Source organism: Hemitrygon akajei, chromosome 6, assembly GCF_048418815.1.
Source record: "Hemitrygon akajei chromosome 6, sHemAka1.3, whole genome shotgun sequence".
Classification (NCBI taxonomy): Eukaryota; Metazoa; Chordata; class Chondrichthyes; order Myliobatiformes; family Dasyatidae; genus Hemitrygon; species Hemitrygon akajei.
Window position 1 is genome coordinate 65770820 of NC_133129.1, and position 23318 is coordinate 65794137.

At 42.8% G+C, this 23318-nt stretch overlaps 1 protein-coding gene across 13 annotated transcripts in view; it reads right to left on the bottom strand.

Moving 5' to 3' along the window:
• trpm3 (transient receptor potential cation channel, subfamily M, member 3) overlaps positions 1–23318 on the bottom strand; it is a 501544-nt gene that overhangs the window by 35704 nt on the left and 442522 nt on the right. For 8 of the 13 annotated variants that reach the window (XM_073048530.1, XM_073048527.1, XM_073048534.1 and 5 more), the window contains 5 exons: positions 22662–22691; positions 19410–19699; positions 8609–8837; positions 2087–2254; positions 1692–1832 (listed from right to left, as the gene is read on the bottom strand). In XM_073048530.1, coding sequence (XP_072904631.1) covers positions 1692–1832; positions 2087–2254; positions 8609–8837; positions 19410–19699; positions 22662–22691 — 858 coding nt within the window. The remainder of the gene's footprint in view (positions 1–1691; positions 1833–2086; positions 2255–8608; positions 8838–19409; positions 19700–22661; positions 22692–23318) is intronic. The other 5 variants (XM_073048536.1, XM_073048531.1, XM_073048529.1 and 2 more) reach the window with 1 other exon arrangement.

Here is a 23318-nt window from a genome sequence, read left to right on the forward strand (position 1 = left end):
AAGCAAAGGAAGATGAGGAGTGACTTTATAGAGGTGTACAGGGTGATAAGAGGCATCAATCAAATGGATAGGCAGGGACTTTTTTCCAGGGTGCAAGTGGCTAGTATAAGGAGACATACAGTAATTTTAAGGTGTTTGGAGGATGGGAGGGGAGAGTGGTATATTTTTTGTACAGAGTAGTGGGTGCATGGAACACTGCCACGTTCTGCAAGAGGCAGTTACCTAAGGGGTATTTAAAGAACACAAATGATGGAAAAATGTGGGGCTATATAGGACAGAAGGGTTAGATTGAACTTAGATTAAGTTAAAAGGGCCTGTACTGCACTGTAATGTTTTATGTTTTATGTAATAAAGATACTTTGAAAATACTTCATTACCTGTGAAATATTTTGGCGCATCCTGTTGGCTTTGTGGAAGTCCCGTAAATATGCATATCCTTTTTGTTTCAAGTTATCTTCAAATGATTTTAAGCCAACTTTCCTAACTTGTTTCACTGCATGGTATAATCTCCATTTCAGTATGGCACTACTGAAATGGAAATATGTTTCATTATGGTGCTTTTATTGATAGCAAGAACTACTAAGATGAAGAAATGTATGGAAGCAAGGTGACTGCTGCAGCAAATGATGGTTTTGGCAAACATGAATAGCCATGTAACTTCTACCAATAGAACAGATGTAGGCAGCAGAACAATCAGAATGTAATTACTTTTCCCTGTAAGCCATTAGACATTCCTTGATTGTCACTGGTTCTAAGTCCTGGAGACCTAACAACACCAAAAGAACTACATCAGTTGAAGAAAGCACCTCACGATGACCTCCTCAAAGGGAATTGATGATGGGTAATGACTATTCTCTTGTCAGCTATACGCACACACTAATAAAGTTCTGTAGACGTACAGTTGAAGATATCCTGACTGGTTGTATCACGATCTAGCACAGCAATTCAAATCAGCATATCTCTCCCCATCATCAAAAGTACCTATGTGAGACATTACCTCAAGACAGCGATACCTTTCATCAAAGATCACCAAAGTCTGGGCTGTGGCACCTTCTCACAGCTACCATCACGCAGAAGGTAAAGAAACCCAAAATTCCACACCATCAGGTTCAAGAATAGCTACTTCCCTTCACCCATTCCTTTCCTGAACCAGCCTGAACATCCTTAACCCTACCTTAGTATAGAAACACTATAACCACTTTGCTCTACGATCAACTTTGTTCTATTTGTGTCCTTTCTTGTGCAATTGAATATAATGTATTATTAATTTATATTTTTCTTGTGACTGTTGTGTATTTGATGCTATGCGCCTGTAGTGCTGCAGCAAGTACGTTTTTCTTTGCAATTCTACATACATGTACTTGTGGGGTATGTACTTGTGCATATGACAATAAACCCAAATTTGAAATCAGAAAGAAGGAATTTTAAGATAACTGATCAGCCAACTCAAGTAGTTGAACTTGAGTCCTTTTGACTGCAAATGGCAATGTTATTTTCCCCATGAACCATTAACACAATGGTTTTCATCTACATTGCCATGAGGTGTTATTATGAACTAATGATTTCTCAGAGCTTCTGAGATTGCTACCTTTCTTTCAGTTCTCATTAGTGTGGCAATTATCAGTTTCTGGCAATGTGACAATCACACTTTTTTATACTGTTTGCAGCCAATTCTTCCTTTTGTTCCTTACCGTATGAAACCAGAACTTGACAATTGGAGCACTGTAGAATTCATAGATTTTTCTTCCAAATGGAATCATTCTGTGTACTGTTGGTACTTCTTCTTCATTTTTCTTTCGAGCCGATTCTCCACTCACCCCATCGAGCATTGCCTGAAAGTCACATATAGTTTAATGTTGTGAGATGAACTTGCTTTTCACTAGTCATTCATAAAAACAGGGCATTTTCTCAAAGACGCTGAAAGCCAACTTCTGCTCATAATTCCAATGATCATCTCCAAAGAAGAGTCTAATCACTTTACATTGACATTTAACAGATGACATTTAGCATTGAATTGCACAGATTTGCTGAATGGAATGGCTACAGCAGATCTTTAAAGTTATAGATATCTATGGTGATTGCTTACTGTGAACTCCATATCCTCTTCCTCTTTTTCTTTAACTGGTTTCTCAGGCTCCTCCCCTTCTTTCCCGAGTAAAGGTGATTCCTGGCTGTGGGGCAAGTACGACATCTCATTTTTATTCTTAAATTCCAGGCTGAGGATTGATGGGGGTAGTAGGATTCCCAGAATTACCTTGAGGAAAAATAGTAAGTTTCAAGTATTTTTAGAATTATCCTTCTAATCTCAAACAATGATATAGAAGGCAATTTTCTGTTTAAAAAATACATTTGGTGGATTTTGTTTCTAAGACAATTTATGACAGACAATGTGAATTATAGTGATAAACATTGCAAGCTATTGAGTTGTAAGGAGTGTCAGGAAATGTAGACGAGGCTTGACCCAAAAGCAGAGCACTGGAGACAAGCTACAACTTCAATAACTGCAAAATAATAAGTCATAAGGAGCCTTGAAACAAGAGAGAACAGGCACTAAACATTACAGGCAACAAGATAACTGAAGGCTAGGAGCATCTGGTTGAGACTGGCTGGTTCAATGGGTGAACTATGGTTATGGATGAGAGCTGGGTTTAAATAGGCTGCAGGTGATGTTGGAAACAAATGGCCAGTGTTTCTTGTTAGCTGGATAGACTCTGAGGTACCTGCCTGTGCAGGACTGACAGGAACCTCTACTCCCCCCTACAGCCAGCACCCAATGGCCCAGGGTGATCTGGATGGGTGCAGTGGAACTGCTCGATGAACAATGGATCCAAGATGAATCTGGACGGCATCCAACACCTCTTCTTCAGGCCACACCATTCTCAGCCAACCAGGTACAACAACAACAATCCATCAACCAGTGAACCATGTACACTGGACCACCCTCCACCATCCTGGGTTCCGGAGGAACAGACTTAAATGGGTTGAGTGGTCCATGGACAATGGGTTTGAGGCAGGACATGTGGAACATAGATATGATCCTGAGGGATGGTGGCAGCTTGAGATGGTAAGTGACTAGATTGATGCAATGGGTGACCAGTGAACTGGGGCAAGAGTTTGCGGGAGTTGCTGCACAGGGGCAGGTTTGGTTGGACAGCCAGACATGGTCCCCAGGCCAGAGTAGTCAGGTTGGGTGCCGCCATGATTATCCTCCCTGTGCCCTCTTCCAAGCATTCCAGCAACAGTGAACCAGGACCCCAATGGCGGTACCACTGTCATTAGCTCCTCCATTGGAGCAATGGGGGTTGGTAGCAATAAAACACTTCAAAGGGTGACAAACCTGTGGCAGAGGAGCTGTGTAAATTGTGGGACAGCTCTCATATGGAAGGGTTAGATGCAGTGAAGCATCACAGAAACTTCTCCACTTGCTGATTGGCTCTTTATGACTGACCATTGATTTGTGGGTGATAGCCAGAGGACATACCCACTGAGGTGTGGAGGAGGGAAAAGAAGGTTCGTCAAAAAAATAGGAGACAAATTGTGGGCCCTAGTCCAACACAGTGTTTGTGGAGGCAGGCTACATGTTGGAGAACCAGGCTTGCTGTCTCAGTGGCTGATGGAAGTTTGAGGAGGGCAGTGAAGCAAGTCGCTGTGGAGAACCAGTCCACCACTGTCATGATCACTGTGGCCCCAATGGAAGGTGGCAAACCTGTGATGAAATTCATGGTGTTGTGGGACGGGTGGCAAGGGACCAACAGATGCCGCAGGAGTCAGGAGGGCCGCTGGCTGGATGCATTGGACTGGGCCCATTGAGGGCAGACAGGAACAAACTGACATACTATACATCTGTGATCATGGTGGGCTACCAGAACTGGTGTTGCAGAAATCTTGAGTCTGTTGTGCACCTGGATGGGTGGAGGGGGTGAGGAGTGGGCACACATTAGAGTGCATAGCACAAGTGTGTCAGCCAGAGCAGGATGGTGCTGTAGGGCTTGGTGGATCTAGTTCTCAAGATCCCAGATGATTGGTGAGGACCTGGGAGGATGGAATGATGATCTCCATTTCAGCTGGTTTGAACCGTTATATCTGGGCATCCATCCTTATGCTCTTGGATCTGGGTTGGTAGAGGATGGTGAAGTTGAATTGCTTGAAGAAGAGAGCCCAGCGAGTCTGTTGTGGGTTGAATTGAGTCGGTTTGTTGTATGGAAATGAGGTTCTGGTGGTCAGTCCAGATAGGAACGACTCAGTGTTTCCCATCAGCCAATGTCTCTATTCCATTTAATGGCAAGTAGCTCCCTGCCTCCTATGCCATAACAGCACTGTATAGAGTTGAACTTGCATGAGAAAAAGACACAAGGGTGTGTCTTCCTGTCTGGTCCTCACTAGGAGAAGATGGTTCTGACACCTATGTCAGATGTGTCCATCTCTATTACAAATCCAGAGGGGTTCAGAACAGTGGCGAAGAGTCTCTTGAGCTTTTTGAAAGTGTGACTAGGTAATCCATGAGGTAGGTGACTTGATGATGGAGGTGAGGGGAGCATTAATTTGGTCATAGTTTCAGATGGCAGTAGAAGTTGGAGAAGCCCAAAATGCATGATAGCTGTTTGAGGGAGTTTGGTTGGTGTCTTTTAATGATGGAAAGATGTGAAAGAATGTAAAATGACTGGGTTGTGGAACTGGCATTTTTCTAATTTGCAGTAGAGTGGGTTTTCGAGGAGCTGCAAGAAGTTGGTTTTGTAACAGAGAGTGGTCCTTGGAGAAGATGAGGATGTCATCAAGGTTGCATGTCTTAGTGAACTTTGTTAATAAAGGCTTGGAAACTAGCTGGACTTTTGTTAAGTTTGAATGGCATCATCAAGTATTCATAATAGCCAGTGGGTGTTATAAACTTTGCTGTCTACTCATCCCCCAGGCAGATGTGGATCAGGTTTGTACATGCTACTTAGATCCCATTTTGTGAAGATATAGACCCTGCAGATTGTTTGGAATGCACTGTCCATCAAGGAGAGAGGGTAATGATTCTTAACGGTAATTTTGTTGAGTCCACAGTAGTGGATGAAGACCCCCATCTTTCTTTTTGACAAAGAAGAATCCAGCACTGACTGGGGACTGAGATGGCTGAATGAAGCCATGCTGTAGTGCTTCAGTGATCTAATCATACATGGCTTGGATCTCAGGAGGGGAGAGGGAGAACAGATGACCTTGGAGAGGAGGTTGATCGTGCTGTCATGTGGTCTGTCAAGGTACTGGCTTCCCTTTTACTGAAGGCGATAGCTAAGATAGCTAGGTATTCCTGTGAGAGTTTGGTGAGCTCAAGGGTTTCCTCAGTCTCCATGGATTAACGGGGTGAAATAAACTGTGGTTTCAGGCAGGTAGTCCAATTGGTTGGGTCCCAAGTCAGCAGTGAACCAGATGACTAGGCGAAGTGAAGGTCATGAGTGGAGAGTCAGGGGTAACCCAAAATGAGAGAGTGTTGTGTGAGTTGATCAGGAGGACGGGGATGGACTTGAGGTGCTGTCCAATGCTCATGTGTACAGGTTATGTGCATGCTCTGACCACCCCAGACCCCAAGGTACGTCCATCAATGACCGTGATGCAGAATGGGTGAGAAATAGGCGCGTTAGGAAGTCGAAGCTGCACATACAGAGTCCGGTCCAGAAACTTGTCTGCTGCACCCGAATCTATCAGAGCCTCCCGGGCGGGTAGAACCATCAAGGTGTGATGGAGGACAGAGGGGGTGAGTTGAGTTATGGTGCTGGAATTAGGGCCAGTGAAGTTGGGGTGGGTAGGGAATCCTACTACACAGAAGGCTTCTCGCCTCTACCAGATGGTGCTGTTTCCCAGACGCAGTGGGAATTTGATGAGTTGGTGGTTGGTTGCTCCACGGTAGGCGCACAAGTTGTTTCTCCACCAACGCTCTTTTTTTTAATAAATTTTTTCTCCACCAATGCTCTTGAGGTGTTAAGTGTTCTGGAGGTGTTCACCTCCACACCTCCAGCTGGAGGGTCCTTTAGCTGAAATGGTTCTGCGAATGGAACTTAGAGTCTGGCAAATGATCTGGAGGGCTGTTACAGAAGTTGCTTGTCCACAGCTGGGCCAGAGTTTAAGAGGTTTTCGAAGTGAGTGGGCACTTTCCTAGTGGACAGCTTGTCTTTCAAGTGCTGAGAGGCTGTGATGGTAATGGGCCAGCAGTACTTCCACATTCCAGCTGCACTCCACCATGGGGTCCTGAACGTCACGGTGAAATTCAGCACCCAGCATGTGCGTTGATGCAGGTGAAGTATCTGATCTGCTGCCTCCTTTTTATTTCCCAGATGTTTGGAAACCCAACACATCTCAGCAGTAAGATCCTCATATCTGTTGCAAATGGGGGTCTTATTGTTCCAGTTAGTGCAGGCACAGGTCAGGTCAGAGAGATGATGAATGCGGTCTTGGCTTGGTCGGTAAGATGCAGAGGAAGTTGCAGTTTGAAGTGCAAGATGCACTGGGACAGGAAACCACAGCACTGGGTTGGGGATCTGTCGAAGTATTCAAGGACCAGAATGGGAAGAGGTTGACTGGAGTGCGGTTGCTGTATTGAGATGGAGAGTTGGTTGAGAGTGGTGAGCAGATGGTCAATAGTTTTCTGCTGCTTCTGGATCATGTGCTCATGTCGATGGATTACTTCCTTTAGGCGAGTAAACTCTGCTGGGTCACTCACTCTGTGGAGGAGACTTGATCCAAAATCAGAGCAGCACAGATGATTTAGCAGTGAGCAATAACTTCAATAACAAACTGCACAATAATAAGCCACAAGGGGCCATGAAACAAGAGAGAACAGCTACAAAACTCCCCAGGCAACAAAGCAACTGAAAGTTATAAGCTGGCTGGCTCAATGAGTGAACAAAGGCTCTGGATTTAAAGAGGCTGCAGATAGTAAGTTGGAAGTGAGTGGCAGATGGTTCCACTTAGCTGGGGCAAGTTAGCTGCCCTGTGCAGTTCTGACAAGGAGAGCTTGGATAGACTGGAACTATTTTCCCTGGAGCGTAAGAGGTTGAGGGGCGACCTTATAGAGGTTTATAATATTATAGATAGGGTGGAATGTCACAGTCTTTGTATCAACCACACCAATTTACAAAATGTTCTGCATCATAACCACCTGAAATTACAGACGAGAAGGACAAGAATAGCAGATACATGCAAACATGCAAGTTCACTCTAAGCCACACACTATACTGGCTTGAAAATCACCATTCTTTCATGTTAAGTCCTGGAATTTCCTACCAATCAGCATTACAGGAAATTTCCATTACACAAAAAGAAACTGCCACAGGTCAGAAGAACTTCTCACCAGCACCTTCTGAAAGAGAGTTGAGTATGGGCATCCAATCCTGACCTTGGTAGTGAAACCATATCAACATGATTTGTACAACTTAAACCCTGCAGAAAGCAGCGCATCAACAGAATTGGATATGTGAATCAGATTATGTTGATTGATATGTGATATGTTGTTCATGATAATAAAGGTCTCAATAGTTAAATTTGATTATCTGGACATTATTGTACTGATATATATATTCTTGTGTTCACAATCTGTTGATATTTCAATTTGTGGGCTGGGGGAATGGTTAGATATACATGGGGTGATTGGTAAGTTCATGGCCTAAAGTAGGAGTCAATTTTAGAAAACCTAGCAGATTTATTTTTCAACAGAGTCCCCTCCTACATTTACACACTAAGTCCAGCAGTCGTGGAGCATATGGATCTTGGACCTCCAGAAAGTGTCCACAGCATGGGTGATTGATAAGTTCGTGGCCTAAGGTAGACGATGTTATTAACTTCAAACTTTCTGCATAAGCACTCAAAGAGTTGACCTGCATGTGCATGTAACAAGAGCTGTATAACTCATCTCCTTCTACCTTAGGCCACGAACTTATCAATCACCCATCTGTGGACACTTTCTGGAAGTCGAAGATCCGTATGCTCCACGACCGCTGGACTAAGTGTGTAAATGTAGGAGGGAACTATGTTGAAAAATAAATGTGCTAGGTTTTCTAAAATTGACTCCTTCTACTTTAGGCCACGAACTTATAAATCACCCCTCATATTCTTCTTGTGACTTGGCAAAATCTTCTGATCACAGTTTGCCTACCCCTTGGCCATATTGTTTCCACCAGTCTTCTTCCAGGTGCAGTTTTCTGCCAGCTCTTTGATGTGGCTGAGTGCAGTGAAGGGTTGTCTTAACCTTGGCAGGTAGGCTACACTCACAGAGTGTTCACATCCCAGTATGAAATAAAACAAGGGGATAGCATCTCTCTGGATCTATACATCCTTGAAACCCTAAAGAAATGGCCACCAAAATGCTGGTTGCACTAGCTGTAATTTTCCAAAAATCCTGAGATTCTGTTGAGGTAGAAAAGGACTGGAAACTGCTAATATTAATTGTCTTATTCAAAAAGGGTGGCGGGTAAAAACAAAACATAGGCTCATTTACCTGATGTTTATCACTGGAGACAACGTAGCTCAGCAAATATGGTGGGTTATGGGAGAAATGGATTGGTGTGATGTGGTGTGACATAGACGTGCTTGATTCTGCATTGAAAAACTCTACCCCTCATCTTTGACCCCTCACCTTCAGGCTGGAATTTTTGCGCATCCTCAGCCGTCCCATCCACATGTCCGTGAGGAGCATTTGGCTGCAGGTATGAGCGATGAAGTCTCGGTGCTTAGCCGCCACAGCCAACTGCAGGCAGGTGGAGTTACTCCAGTTCTTCAGCTCGTAGGTCAGCAGCTTCATGGCCATCTGCTCCTCCTGCTTGTAGGACTGGTCCAGTAGTTCGACTGCAAGTTGTGCAAACTCCCTGCAGGAGGAACAGCTCGTAAGTCAGGTCCACAAATGACAACCTTCATGTCGACATGTATTTTCAGTTCTTTCCCTGGAATGGGAAGGGACCCATTCAGTCTTTTAGGACTTGTACGTGATAAACAAGTCAGCCCAGGCATGGCATAAAAAGGGAAGTTCATTGATTTTGTGTTTAATGACTTGTTCAGACTTCAAATATCTGCAGTTAGATGGAAGAAGAGGCCCCTCATAACTATTCATTTGTTCAATGAAATCATAGTTGAATCTAACTTAACTCTCTCCATTATCATAGCTATCCTTTCATGCTCCACCAGGAAATGGAGCATCTTACAGGTTTTGGGAAGGGGTTGGGGTGAGAGTATTCTATATTTTCCCTCTCTGTTGTGTGAGGAGGTACTCCCTACCATCACCCTGAACGTCCTGTCTATATTTTGTGCCTAGTTTTGAATTCCCACAATTTTTTTACGGTCTTGGGCAGAGCAGTTTCCATAGCTTTACATGCATCATAGCTTGATTTGGCAACTACTCTGCCCAGGGGTGTAAGGAATCGCAGAAAGTTGTGAACACAGTCCAGTCTATCAAACAAACCGGCTGCCCTGCACTGACTGAGCTGCGTCACAATCAGGAACCGTACCCATCCTGCTCATTCTCTCTTCTATCCTTCATGATTGCATAGGGTTAGGGTTGAACAAGCTTGAAAGCTGGTAACATCAGGGTCAAGGACAGCTTCTAACTCACTGTCATCAGATTCTTGAATGAAACTCTCCTAGGTTAATGATGAACTCTTGATTTCCCAATCTACTTTGCTGTGACACTTTATCTGTCAACCTGTACTATCCTTTCCTTGAAGTTTTAACTTTACATTCTTCAGTCTGTTTTCTTTTTACTATCTTGATGTACTAATATATGGTATAATTTTACTAAATGGCATGTAAAAGAAACTCTTCTCCATATCAAAATATACATGAAATAATAAACCAATACCAAGATCAAGACAGAACAATTTCTCTTTATTTCAATCGTTTAAGGTTTTTTTCCCCGATTTAAATTGGAGATACAGCATGGTAATAGACACTTCTGGCCCAATGACCCTGTGCCACCCAATCACACCCATGAGACAAATTAACCTACTAATCCATATGATTTTGGGTTGTGAGAAGAAATCAGAGCACCTGGAGGAAACCCACATGGTCACATTTAGAACGTACAAGCTCCTTACAAACAGTGGTGGAATAGATCCTGGGTCACTGGTGCTGTAATGCTTCCATGCTTCCCCATCATCTTATATATTTCAAACTGACCATGTCTTAACTTTCCACACTCATTGGAATACAAGCCTCATCTCTGAAAACCAGCCATTACTCTCACTTTAGCAGGGTGACCTACACTACGTGCACTCTGAGGCCAATCCCTTCTTCTTGATGTACATTGCCAAGAAGCAGCTGGGATCCTAGTGAGCCATCAGAGCTTTAACCTTCCGAAACATTACTTTTAGCCTTTGATTTCCACTTGACTTTCCAACAATCTTCGATGCTCTTCCCCAGACTGACTGGGACCTTTCGGTGAAGTGCCACAACTGGAGTACTGCATTCAGTTCTGGTCGCCCCACTATAGGAGGGACATTGAGGCTTTGGAGAGGGCGCAGAAGAGGTTTACCAGGATGCTGCCTAGTTTAGAGGGCATGTGCTACCATGAGAGGCTGGACAAACTTGGGTTGTTTTCTTTGGACTGGTAGAGGGTGAGGGAACATTGGATAAGAGGTTTATAAGGTTAAGAGAGGCATATATAAAGTACATAGGGAATATCTTTTTCCCAAGGTAGAAATATCTAATACCAGAGGGCACGCTTTGAAGGTGAGAGGGGGTAGGTTCAAAGGGGATGTGAGGGATTACTTTTTTAGTTAGAGAGTGGTGGATACCTGGAGCTTTGATCAGCGGCCAATTGGACAGATCAGAAGCTTGAGAGTATGTAATTCATGCGGGGTCGCTAATCAAGTATTAAAGGCAGTAACTCACAGTAGGGTTTTTTGGAGCTTTGAGCTGTGGCCGATCAATGTTCAGGATTGATGAACAAAAGCAAAAGCAGGGCAAGTGGAGCGGTCATTATCAGATTGGACAGAGCTAGAGTGGAGATCTTGAGGCGTTAGCTCTTTGAGGCTTCAGTGAAGAGAAGCTTCAGTCAGAGAAGGCAAAAAAAAAGCTGCAGGTGGAGTTTCTTCTCCCCCCTTCTACACATTTTCTCAGTTAGAACAGTAGAGATGCCAGGCAGAATAGTGGAATGCTCCTCTTGTGGGATTTAGGAAGGCAAGGAGATCTCCAGTGTCCCTGATGACTACATCTGCGAGAAGTGCATCCACATTAAGGATTTGGAGCTGAAACTGGATGAACTCGAGATAATTCGGGAGACTGAGGGGATGATAGATAAGACCTATAGAGAGGTAGTTACACCCAGGGTGCTAGACACAGGAAACTGGGTGACAGCCAGGAAGGGGAAAGGGGTTAAAGAGCCAGTGCAGAGTACTCCTGTGACCATTCACCTCAACAACAGGTATATCAATATGGCTACTGTTCATAGGGATGACCTAGCAGAGAAAAGTCACAGCGGTCGAGTTTCTGGCACTGAGTCTGGCTCTGTGACTCAGAAAAGAAGGGGAGAAAGAGATCATCTGTGTTGATAGGGCATTCATTAGTTAGGGGAACAGAAAGGAGGTTCTGGGGTGAGAACAAGATTCCCGGATGGTATGTTGCCTCCCTGGTGCCAAGGTCAGGGACACCTCAGATCAAGTCTCAGCATTCTTAAGTGGGAAGGTGAACAACCAGAAGGCGTGATCCATGTAGGTACCAGTGATGTGGGTAGAAGAAGTGACGCAGTTCTGCATGGGGAGTTCAGGGAGATAGGTACTAAGTTAATGGGCAGCACCTCCCAGGTTGTGATCTCAGGATTGCTATCCATGCCATGTGCTAATGAGGCCAGAAATAGGGTGATTATACAGTTCAATATGTGGCTAAAGAGTTGGTGTTGCAGGAGCAGATAGGATTTTTGGATCATTCCATGGAAGGTGGGACCTGTACAGAAGGGACGGTTTGCACCTGAACTGGAAGGAGACCCAGCTCCTAGTGGGAAGGTTTGCTAATGCTGCATGGCAGGGTTTAAACTAGAGTTGCAGTGGGATGGGAACCTAAGTGCCAGAACAGTTAGTGGAGAGGTTGTGGAGACAGATGGGGATAAGATCTCAGACATAATCAGGAATGAAAAGGTTGAGCAGGGTGCAACTAGAGTCTTGAGCTGTGTATATTCCACTGCAAGGAGTATTGTAGGAAAGGAGGACGAGCTCAGGGCACGGATCAGCACCTGCAGTTATGATATTGTAGCCACTAATGAGACTTCTGTGCATGAAGGACAGGACTGGCAGTTCAATATTCTGTTGTTTCTGAAGTGACAGAGCAGGAAGGATTAAAGGAGGAGGGGTGGCATTATCAGTCAGGGGAAGTGTCATGGCAGTGCTCTGTCAGGTCATACTGGAGAACCCATCTAAGACATTATGGATGGAACTGAGTAATAGGAAAGGTATGACCATGTTAATGGGGCTATATTACAGACCACCCAACAGTCTGAGGGATTTAGAGAAACAAATTTGTAGAGAGATTGCAGTCTGTTGCAAGAAACGTAAGGTTCTTATATTAGGTGATTTTAACTTTCCACATATTGACTGGGACTCTCATACTGTAAAAGGATTAGATGAGATAATTTATCCAAGGTGTTCAGGAAAGTGCCTTTAATCAGATGTCCCAATGAGAGAGTATCCGATATTTGATCTGCCATTATGGAATGAGACAGGGCAAGTGAGAGAAGTTTATGTAGGGGTGCACTTTGCACCTAGTCATCACAATGCCATTAGTTTCAAAGTAAATATGCAGAAAGATAGGTCTGGCTCGCAGGTTGAGATTCTGAATTGGAGAAAGGCTAATTTTGATTGTATTAGAAATGATTTGGCAAGCGTAGATTGGGACAGGCTGTTTTCTGGCAAAGATGTACTTAGTAAGCATGTGGCCTTCAAAAGTGCAATTTTGAGAGTACAAAGCTTATATGTGCCCGTCAGAATAAAAGCTAAAGGTAACAAGTGCAGGGAACCTTGGTTTTCAAGAGATATTGAGGCCCTAGTTGAGAGATAAAAGGAGGTGCATAGAAGATATAGGCAGGTAGGAACCAATGAGGTGTTATTGGAGTATAAGAAATGCCAAAGAACACTGAAGAAAGAAATCAGGAGGGCTAAAAGAAGGCATGAAATTGCCGTAGCAGACAAGGTGAAGGAGAATCCCAAGGGATTATAGAGATACGTTAAGAGCAAAAGGATTGCAAGGTCCAAAATTGGTCTTCTGGAAGGTCAGAGTAATCCATATGTGGAGCCAAAGCAGATGGGGGATAAATACATTTTTTCATATTTTGCATTGTATTTACCCAGGAGATGGACACAGAGTTGGTGATGCAAAGCAGCATCAACTTCATGGACCCTATAGAGATTACAGAGGGGGAGGTGTTTGCTGTTCTGAGGCAAATCAGGGTGGATAAATCCTCACGGCTTGACAGGTGTTCCCTATGGGAGGCAAGTGCAGAAATTGCAAGGGTTCTACCAGAGATATTTAAATCACCATTAGCAGCAGGAAAGGTTCCAGAGGATTGGAGGATAGTCAGTGTTGTTCCACTGTTTAAGAAAGACTCTAAACGTAAACCAGAAAATTATAGGCCAGTGGGTCTAACATCAATTGTGGGGAAACTTATTGTAAGGTGTTCTAAGGGATCAGATATATACTGTAAGTGTTTGGATTGATTAAGAATAGTCAGCATGGCTTTGTACATGGTAGGTCATATCTAACTGATCTTGTAGAGTTTTTGAGGAAGTTATCAGGAAAATGGGATGAAGGCAAGGCAGTGGATGTTGTCTACATGGACTTTAGCAAGTCGTTTGAGGAGGTCCCGCATGGGATGTTGGTCAAGAAAGTTCAATTGCTAGACATTCAAGATGAGGTAGAAAATTAGATTAGACATTGGCTTTGTGGGAGAAGCCAGCGAGTGGTAATAGATGGTTGTTTTTCTGACTGGAGACCTGTGACTAGTGGTGTGCTGCAGGGACTGGTGCTGGGTCCTTTCTCATTTGTCATCTTTATCAATGATTTGGATAATAATGTGGTTAACTGGGTCAGCAAATTTGTGTATGACACCAAGATTGGGGATGCAGTGGACAGCGAGGGATTGTAGAGGGATCTGCATCAGCTGGAAAAATGGGCTGAAAAATGGCAGATGGTATTTAATGCAGACAAGTGTGAAGTGTTGCACTTTGGTAGGACTTACACAGGGTAGGTCTTACACAGTGAACTGTAGGGCACTGAGGAGTGTGGTAGAACCGAGCGATTTGGGAACATGTAATTTATTGAAAGCGGCATCACAGGTTGTAAAGAAAACTTTTGGCACATTGGTCCAAAAAGCATACAAAAGGTTCAGAGAGCTAGGTAATGTTAGAAATCTAGAAGTTTATAAGGCTAAAAGGAAGGAGCTTAAGAAGGAAATTAGGAGAGCCAGAAGGGGCCACGAGAAAGGCTGGGCAGGCAGGATTAAGGAAAACCCCAAGGCATTCTACAAGTATGTGAAGAGCAAGAGGATAAGACATGAAAGAATAGGACCTATCAAGTGTGATAGTGGGAAAGTGTGTATGGAACCAGAGGAAATAGCCGAGGTTCTTAATGAATACTTTACTTCAGTATTCACTATGGAAAAGGATCTTGGTGATTGTAGTGATGACTTGCAGCAGACTGAAAAGCTTGAGCATGTAGATATTAAGAAAGAGGATGTGCTGGAGCTTTTGGAAAGCATCAAGTTGGAAAAGTCACCGGGACTGGATGAGATATACCCCAGGCTACTGTGGGAGGCAAGGGAGGAGATCGCTGAGCCTCTGGAGATGGTCTTTGCATCATCAATGGGGACAGGAGAGGTTCCCAAGGATTGGAGGGTTGTGGATGTTGTTCCTTTATTCAAGAAAGGGAGTAGAGATAGCCCAGGAAATTATAGACCTCAGTGGTTGGTAAGTTGATGGAGAAGATCCTGAGAGGCAGGATTTATGAACATTTGGAGAGGCATAATATGATTAGGAGTAGTCAGCATGGCTTTGTCAAGGGCAGGTCATGCCTTACGAGCCTGATAGAATTTTTTGAGGATGTGACTAAACGCATTGATGAAGGAAGAGCAGTAGATGTAGTGTATATGGATTTCAGCAAGGCATTTGATAAGGTACCCCATGCAAGGCTTATTGAGAAAGTAAGGAGGCATGGGATCCAAAGGGACATTGCTTTGTGGATCCAGAACCGGCTTGCCCACAGAAAGCAAAGAATGGTTGTAGACGCGTCATATTCTGCATGGAGGTCAGTAACCAGTGGTGTGCCTCAGGGATCTGTTCTGGGATCCTTACCCTTTGTGATTTTTATAAATGACCTGGATGAGGAAGTGGAGGGTTGGGTTAGCAAGTTTGCTGATGACACAAAGGTTGGATGTGTTGTGGATAGTGTGGAGGGCTGTCAGAGGTTACAGCGGGACGTTGATAGGATGCAAAACTGGGCTGAGAAGTGGCAGATGGAGTTTAACCCAGATAAGTGTGAGGTGGTCCATTTTGGTAGGTCAAATATAATGGCAGAATATAGTATTAATGGTAAGACTCTTGGCAGTGTGGAGGATCAGAGGGTTCTTGGGGTCCAAGTCCATAGGACGCTCAAAGCAGCTGTGCAGGTTGACTCTGTGGTCAAGAAGGAATACAATGTATTGGCCTTCATTAATCATGGAATTGAATTTAGGAGCTGAGAGGTAATGTTGCAGGTATAGAGGACCCTGGTCAGACCCCTCATGGAGTACTGTGCTCAGTTCTGGTCACCTCACTACAGGAAGGATGTGGAAGCCATAGAAAGGGTGCAGAGGAGATTTACAAGGATGTTGCCTGGATTGGGGAGCATGCCTTATAAGAATATGTTGAGTGAACTCGGCCTTTTCTCCTTGGAGCAACGGAGGATGAGAGGTGACCTGATAAAGGTGCATAAGATGATGAGAGGCATTGATCATGTGGATAGTCAGAGGCTTTTTCCCAGGGCTGAAATGGTTGCACAAGAGGATACAGGTTTAAGGTGCTGAGGAGTAAGTACAGAGGAGATGTCAGGGGTGAGTTTTTACGCAGAGAGAGGCTGTCAGCAACGGTGGTGGAGGTGTATATGAATGGGTCTTTTAAGAGACTTTTAGATAGGTACATGGAGCTTAGTAAAATAGAGGACTATAGGTAAGCCTAGTAATTTCTAAAGTAGGGACATGTTCAGCATAACTTTGTGGGCCGAAGGGCCTGTATTGCACTGTAGGTTTTCTATATTTCTATGTTTCTATGATCTTCATAAATCAAAGTACTGTACAGGAGTTAGGGTGTTATGTTGAAGTTGTATAATACTGTAGTGAGGCCTAGTTTGGACTATTGTGTGTAGTTTTGGTCATCTACCTGCAGGAAAGATGTAAATAAGGTTGAAAGAATTCAGAGAAAATTTAAAAGGATGTTGCTGGGTCTGGAGCATCTGAGTTATAACGAAAGATTGAATAGGTTAGGACTGTATTCTTTAGAATGTAGAAGATTGAGAGGAGATTTGACAAAGGTATACAAAATTATGAGGGTTTAGATAGTGTAAATGCAAGCAGGCTTTTTCCTCTGAGGTTGGGTGGGACTATAACCAGAGGTCATGGGTTAAGGGTGAAAGGTGAAAAGTTTAAGGGGAACCTGAGGGACACTCAGAGGGTTGTGAGAGTGTGGAATGAGTTGCCAGCACAAGGGGTGTATGCGAGCTCAGTTTCAATGTTTGAGTGAAGTTTGGATACAAGGGGTATGGAGGCCTATGGTCCCAGTGCAGGATGATGGGAATACACAGTTTAAATTATTTCAACATGGACTAGATGGGCTTAAGGGCCTGTTTCTGTGCTGTACTTACTTTTCTTTGACACTGTGACTCTGTGATATGGAGGTAGAGACAAATACATTAGAGGCTTTTAAGAGAGGTTTAGATAGGCACATGAATATAAGGGAGATGGAGGGATATGGACATTGTGTAGGTAGAAGGGATTCGTTTTCGGTGTTTTTGATTTACCATCTAGCTGATTCGACACAACATTGTGGACTGGGGTGGGGGGGGGGGGCCTGTTCCTGTGCTTCACTACTCTATATTCCATGTATGTTCTGCTGCAAAGATTATGCTGCTCTGTATTGGCAAGTTAACATTTCCCTTCACAATCAACACACCCCTTTATCCTTCCCAAACACATTGTTCACTGCCAGACCATACCTCACAGAGTGTAATTTGTTCTCTATAATCAAGGTCTCCATCCCTCTGCTTGGCCTCCACACAGCAAATAAAATGGAGGACGTTTTGGCTCATCCAGGTCATAGAGACAATGGCGTGGCATGAGGGAGATGGGGACAATGAAGATGTTGGGAGGTTCAGTACCAGACAAATATTCCATAAAGAAATGATAGGTAACATGTAAGCACCACAGCAAGGCTGTAGAAAGAATGGGAGTGACTGTTCCCAATAAAAGGCATCTCAGATACTTGGACAAAAAATTGAATTGAGACCCTAACCTTCAGAAAGGCTTTGAGTCTTCTCTGATTAGGTAACACAATGCACCACAAAAGATTCCAATTTTAATTTGTGTGAGGTCAGATACAAGTTAGACATCAGGAGGTGGATCTCTGAGCAGTGGAACGGTTTGGACAAAAGGAGAGCTCTCACAAGGATTGCTCTGGGAGGGGAAGTCAAAGAGGAATTGCTCAGATTTCTCTGTGTCCAGCAGCTGACACCCTGGCATATAAGTGGTGCTAGTTACTGAAGATAAAATTCTCCCAGAAGCCTGAGTTAATGCTTTTCCATCCTCAGCCTGCAAAATGGTTACAGGAAGCTAAAATACCTAGAAATGTGTAAAATCGTCTAGAAATTCCACCCAGAACAGTAGTGCTATGTGAGGTTCACAGGAAAAGCTGTACATTCTACCCTGCTTTTGAAATATGTCTCCATTCACTTCAATTTCTAGACATAAATATTTACAGGCATGTATTATGAATAGCATTATGCCTGATTTATAATGGCAGGATATACATTGTGAATAAAGCCCCAGTAATGAGATACTTGATTCTGAAACTCACTACTAATATTAATGTGAACTTGCTGTACTGCACTCTGCAAAGAAATTTAGCCAGACTGAGCACCGGGTTTTATTGTTATATGATATGAGAACTAGCGCTTGTGGAAGGGCAAGTGAGGTTCTGGCTGCTAAATAGCTTACTCCTGTTCAAATGAGGTCTGTGCCTTTTGACAGCTTTTTGAAGTTACTCTGAGAAACATGACAGCCAGAATTATCCAGAGAAAGGAAGGCACACCATAGAGCAGTGATGAGAAATGAGCTGGTATCTGGAGAAAACTGTAGCAGAGAATGAACTGGGCTGTAACAGTGTAGAGAGTTTACTGATAGGCTGGTAACTCAGGGCTTGCATTAGTCGGATGTGAGCCCACCATCCTATTTGGAGAATTAATTAAGTAAATCTGCAATTCGAAACCAATATTGTAATGGTGATTTAATATAATAGCAATTTTGAAATGTTCAATTAAAAACCCATCTGGTTTACTACAGTCATTTTGGGAAGATAATCCGGCCCTTGAAACCTACCTCTTTGACCAAGCCTTTGGTCACCTACTCAGCTTTTCTGTCAGTCTGACTCAGAGTTAAACCTTTGCCAGATAAAATTACTGTAAAGAACCTAGGGATTACGTTTTTGTATATGAAGAGTGCTATATAAATAATGCAGGATGTTTTTGTAAAGTTCCAGTGTGCTCCTGGAAATCAATAGAGATTCTTTTATAAATGTGTTATTTTTCTTTAAGGAGGAGGAAGAGGAGGTTAAACGTGGGAAGATGGTAATCTGCCTCTCCGGCCATTTCCTGATGGGATCTTTGGCATCCACTTCCTGCCCATGGAGATGGGCTGTTTCATTGTGTCTCCTTTCAGAACATGATGACCCCTTTCTCTCATCAGTGCCAGAGAACAAAAGAGAGATATCCAGCTCACCAGAGTCCTTTGTTGTGCTGAGTGTGCCTGATTATCACACACAATCAGACCCAAGCTAATCACAGGCTCTCCTTCCCACCTTCCAAAGTTCCCATCCAATGACTAATTGTCCCTCTCACTGTCCTGAATAATTCTGCTTTTGCGACCTTTACACATTGCTGACAGTTCAAAGACAAACACGAGGAAATCTGCAGGTGCTGGAAATTCAAACAACAACACACACAAGCGTTTTGTGTGTGTTGTTAGTTCAAAGACATGTTTTTTTCCTGTAAAACATTTTGAAAACATCATGAAAACTCTAGGCACTCCTTTGTTTAATCATTTACTTTATTTTTCACTATCTTTGTCTCTCTTTCTTCCTTTCTAAATCTTCTTCACAACCTTTGTTCATACCTGCCTAAATGTGTGCCATGCTGGGGCAAAGTGGCAGCACGCATACCTGGAGTTGTGGTTTAACTCTTGGGAGATGTCATCCACCATGTCGTTCTCGGAGGCCTCATGAGCCATGGCTTTGCAGAGCTTGCAGGCGACGAGGGCCTTGGCCATGGCCTCCTCACCGTGCTGCCAGAAGAACAATGCCATCTTCTGTCGCTTCATGAGAACAGCCCAGAGCATCAGCTCATGAAACGGGTAGGAGAAGTGATTGATCTCTGGGTCATCCAGATCGATGTCTACATCTTCTTCCCTCTTCTTGGTGGGCTTCCTGCCTCTCCGTATGGGGGGTTCTTCCTGCTCGATTTTAGGAGAAGAAGTTCATCAGCAAAGTTGAATTCACCTTCACAGAACCTCTCAGCTGGGTTGCCAACCCTGCAGAACCACCCTGGAGTCTCTGGGGATTAAAGAGTAATCTTTGGAGCCCTGATTGAAAAGCAAAGCGCAGCTCAAAAAATGATGGGAGCAGCAGACTGGGGAAATCGATTAAACAAAATGTAAGTTTTATCTTCATTTCCTGTCAACGCTTTTGTCGATTAATTCTAAATATAATGGAGATGTAAAAGGTGAAAAATGAATGTCAATTCACCCAGCAAGAAAACAGTCTGCTTCATGGAATTTGCATCGAGACCACGCAGAGTCTTGAATCAAAACATCAACTATCTCAATGGTTGTCCTGCTGAGATCCTCCAGCATGGTTTCTTTTTTTTGCTCCAGATTTTGGCATCTACAGTCTCTCTTGTGGCAGTCAATTTATTACAATGAAAATAGCTTTCTGTTAGGCTGGAGAGGGGCGGGGAGTTCAAATCAATTGACATGTTACTCCACCAGAACAGAGATTGATATAGGGATGAGTTAAAGATTAGAAGGTGATATGATGAGAACTCCAGGAACGCATGCAACAGATTTGGCAAGCCTACATATAGGGATGTCATGTTCACTTCTACATCATTTAATATCAGTAAAGAATCTGCAGTACAGACCCAATATAATGGAGAATATATTTTACTGTAGTCCCTTCCTAGCAAAGCAGCTTTGCAATCAAGGTAATGGAACTACATTACATTCTACAAACCTCATCTAGCTTTGGAAATTAAAATGTAAATCAGCTATCCTTCCCAATGCAAAATCCACTATTAACTCACATACACATATCTAAACTTGCAAGTGTTCATATCATTTTGTAAAAGCACATTCTCTTTGCTGAACATCCCACAAATTTACCTTTAAGGAAAATTTACTTTTGAATCAGCTTCAGACATGGGTAATGAAACATTAAGCCACCAGTAGGTCTAACTATTCTTATCATTTATTCTACTCAATCATAATTTGAATACTAAAGACAAGTAAAGATTTAACCTGACCTTTTGGGTGATAGCGATTAAACAGCAGCAGTACAGAGTGAATTAAAAGCAAACAGCAAAAGCATTTCTAAAGAGAAACGACTGACAAAACAAGAATGAACTAACAAAGGAGAGATACCACTTAAAGCTAGCCACCAGAAAATAAAATGATCAACACAGAAGCACAGCCTTGACTGGATGTAAATGCATATAAAGCTACAAGGAAAAGGAGAGGGAAATCTCAAATAAAGGCTACTAAGAGGGATCAATTTTATATCCAGCCTGCCCTCTTCACAGAAAGAGATCATAACACAATAATAATCAAGTTATGAAATTCTTTTCTTCACTGGATATTCTCTACTGTGAATTATGTTTATACAACAGTGGTTAGATAATAAACATTAGAAATTAAAACCTAAATGAGTTTTATATCCAAATGGAATTGTTTGCTTTAAAATGCACGAAGAATGGGCCTGCAGACATACCTGAACTTGAAAATGAATTATGCATTGATTATATATTGAAAGTTAGCCTGTAACTGTCTCAGGTAATATAATCTGAAAAGGGCAGATCCTGTCTGAACATTTAACACAATAATTTATCAAATAGAGAGTAAAAAATGGCATAGTCTCTAAATATCTAATGCTTATTATGTGGAAATAAATTTGTCAGATTAATATTTCAATTGCATTAAGATAATTGTTGGCATGATTAAGAGTGCCATGTACAGTATAGCACAAATATTCTTGAAAAATGAAAGCAAAATGCTGGAAATGCTCAGCACATCAGGAAGCATCTGAGAAGAGAGAATAGATAAGGTCGGCAAGTCTTCAGTGATGATAACAGGTCATTGACCTGAAACATTGTATGAAGTCGTTGGACTTGGCCCTACTGCCTGGACACACCACCTGTACTTCCCACCAGCACTCACTTGGGCTGCATCCGCAGGTCAAGAACGAGCAGAGCCCTTCTTGCACCTGAGAGACGCCCAGAAGGCTAGCCCGAGGCCTTGACACATTTGACAGGAAATACTACTTGAGTGGAAGAAGGCAGGAGCCTCACTTCCTGCCAAAACTGGAAGTGGTTTTGGACAATTTCTAAATGCAGATACAGTTTTTGGATAGACATATGAACATGCAGGGAATAGAGGGATATGGATCATATACAGAGTTTTAATCTAATTTGGTGTTGTGCTTGGCACAGACAGCGTGTGCCAAAGGCCTTGTTCCTGAGCTGCGCTGTTTTATGTCCTAAATGTTCAGAAAGATTTGCTGTGGACAATTAAAAAATGGGACAGATAGAAAACTGCAAAATTAATTTAAAAATTAAAGCAATAAAGAATAATTAAAAATTTTAAAACAAATTAAGTAATAAGCTAGTGTTGTAACCTTGCAGCTTTCTCCTGATCTTCAGGTTGGGAATGAATTGGGAGGTGAATCCAGGTAGATTTCTCAGCAATGTGTTGGTGATTCCTTGCACCTCTTGGCTCTGCTGCTGTATCTGATAGGAATCCAGTGATAGAGCAGCGAGAGAGGCATGAGGGCATTTATCACCGTATCTTGAATTTACACCGGGTCTGCCTGAATATAGGATCTACCTAGGGGCACTTGCATACCCATGGGGATGAATAAAGTATCTATCTATCTATCTATCTATCTATCTACTTTAAATGTACTGACCACAACCCACACAGAAATCTTTGTTTCTCTCTTCACAGATGCTGCCCCCGCAGCAGAATCCTTCGCAGATTTCCAGCATCCACAATAGTTTGCATTTACGCATCAGGTCAGGACAGCCAATTTGACAATGGAGTGTTACAGTGGTTCTAGGTTCACTGTTGAATATCAAAACCCCTGTTGTATAAACCAGGCTGAGCTCCTTGAATAAAGGAATAGAAATTGATAGTGTTAATGTACCTCCATTCCCAGCAGCTTCAGAGCCTTGGGCTGCAAGAAATCAATAAGAAAGATGAAGGTTTAAGATAAGCACTGAGCATTTGTCTTTTTGTAGAATGCCTAAGAATTATATCTTAAAGTATTCACAACCTAATAATGATGGCAAACTGGCACTTAAATTGGCTTGATAAGAATGAGCTATAGTTAAGGCTGCATTTTGTGATACCTGAGAAGGAAGTCATCTAGCTCATCACACTTATGGCAGCTGTTTGAAGAATCTTCTAACTAGTCCCATATATCCCTTCTCCTTGTACATTTTTTCAAGTACTTGTCCTTTTAGAATGTTAGTCTTGGACATACTTCCATCTACTACTCTAGATCATAACAAATTATTTGTTTCAATAAAGAAGATGATTCACCATCTTGCCTCTGATTTCTACTGTGTAATTTTACACTTTGTTGTGTGACTTGTTTCTTTGTTTTTTCTTGACTGCTATAAGGTTGTTTCCAAATCAGATTTAAATGTAAACAAAGCCTTCAATAAACATATCAAAGGCTTCTTTGCCAAGAATAGCTTCTAACCTTCAAGGTCCTTGGCAAGGGTGATGCAAATTCATAACTAATCATAGAAATCCATTAAAAGTTAGGATGAAAAGCAGCAGTATGTCTCATTGCAAG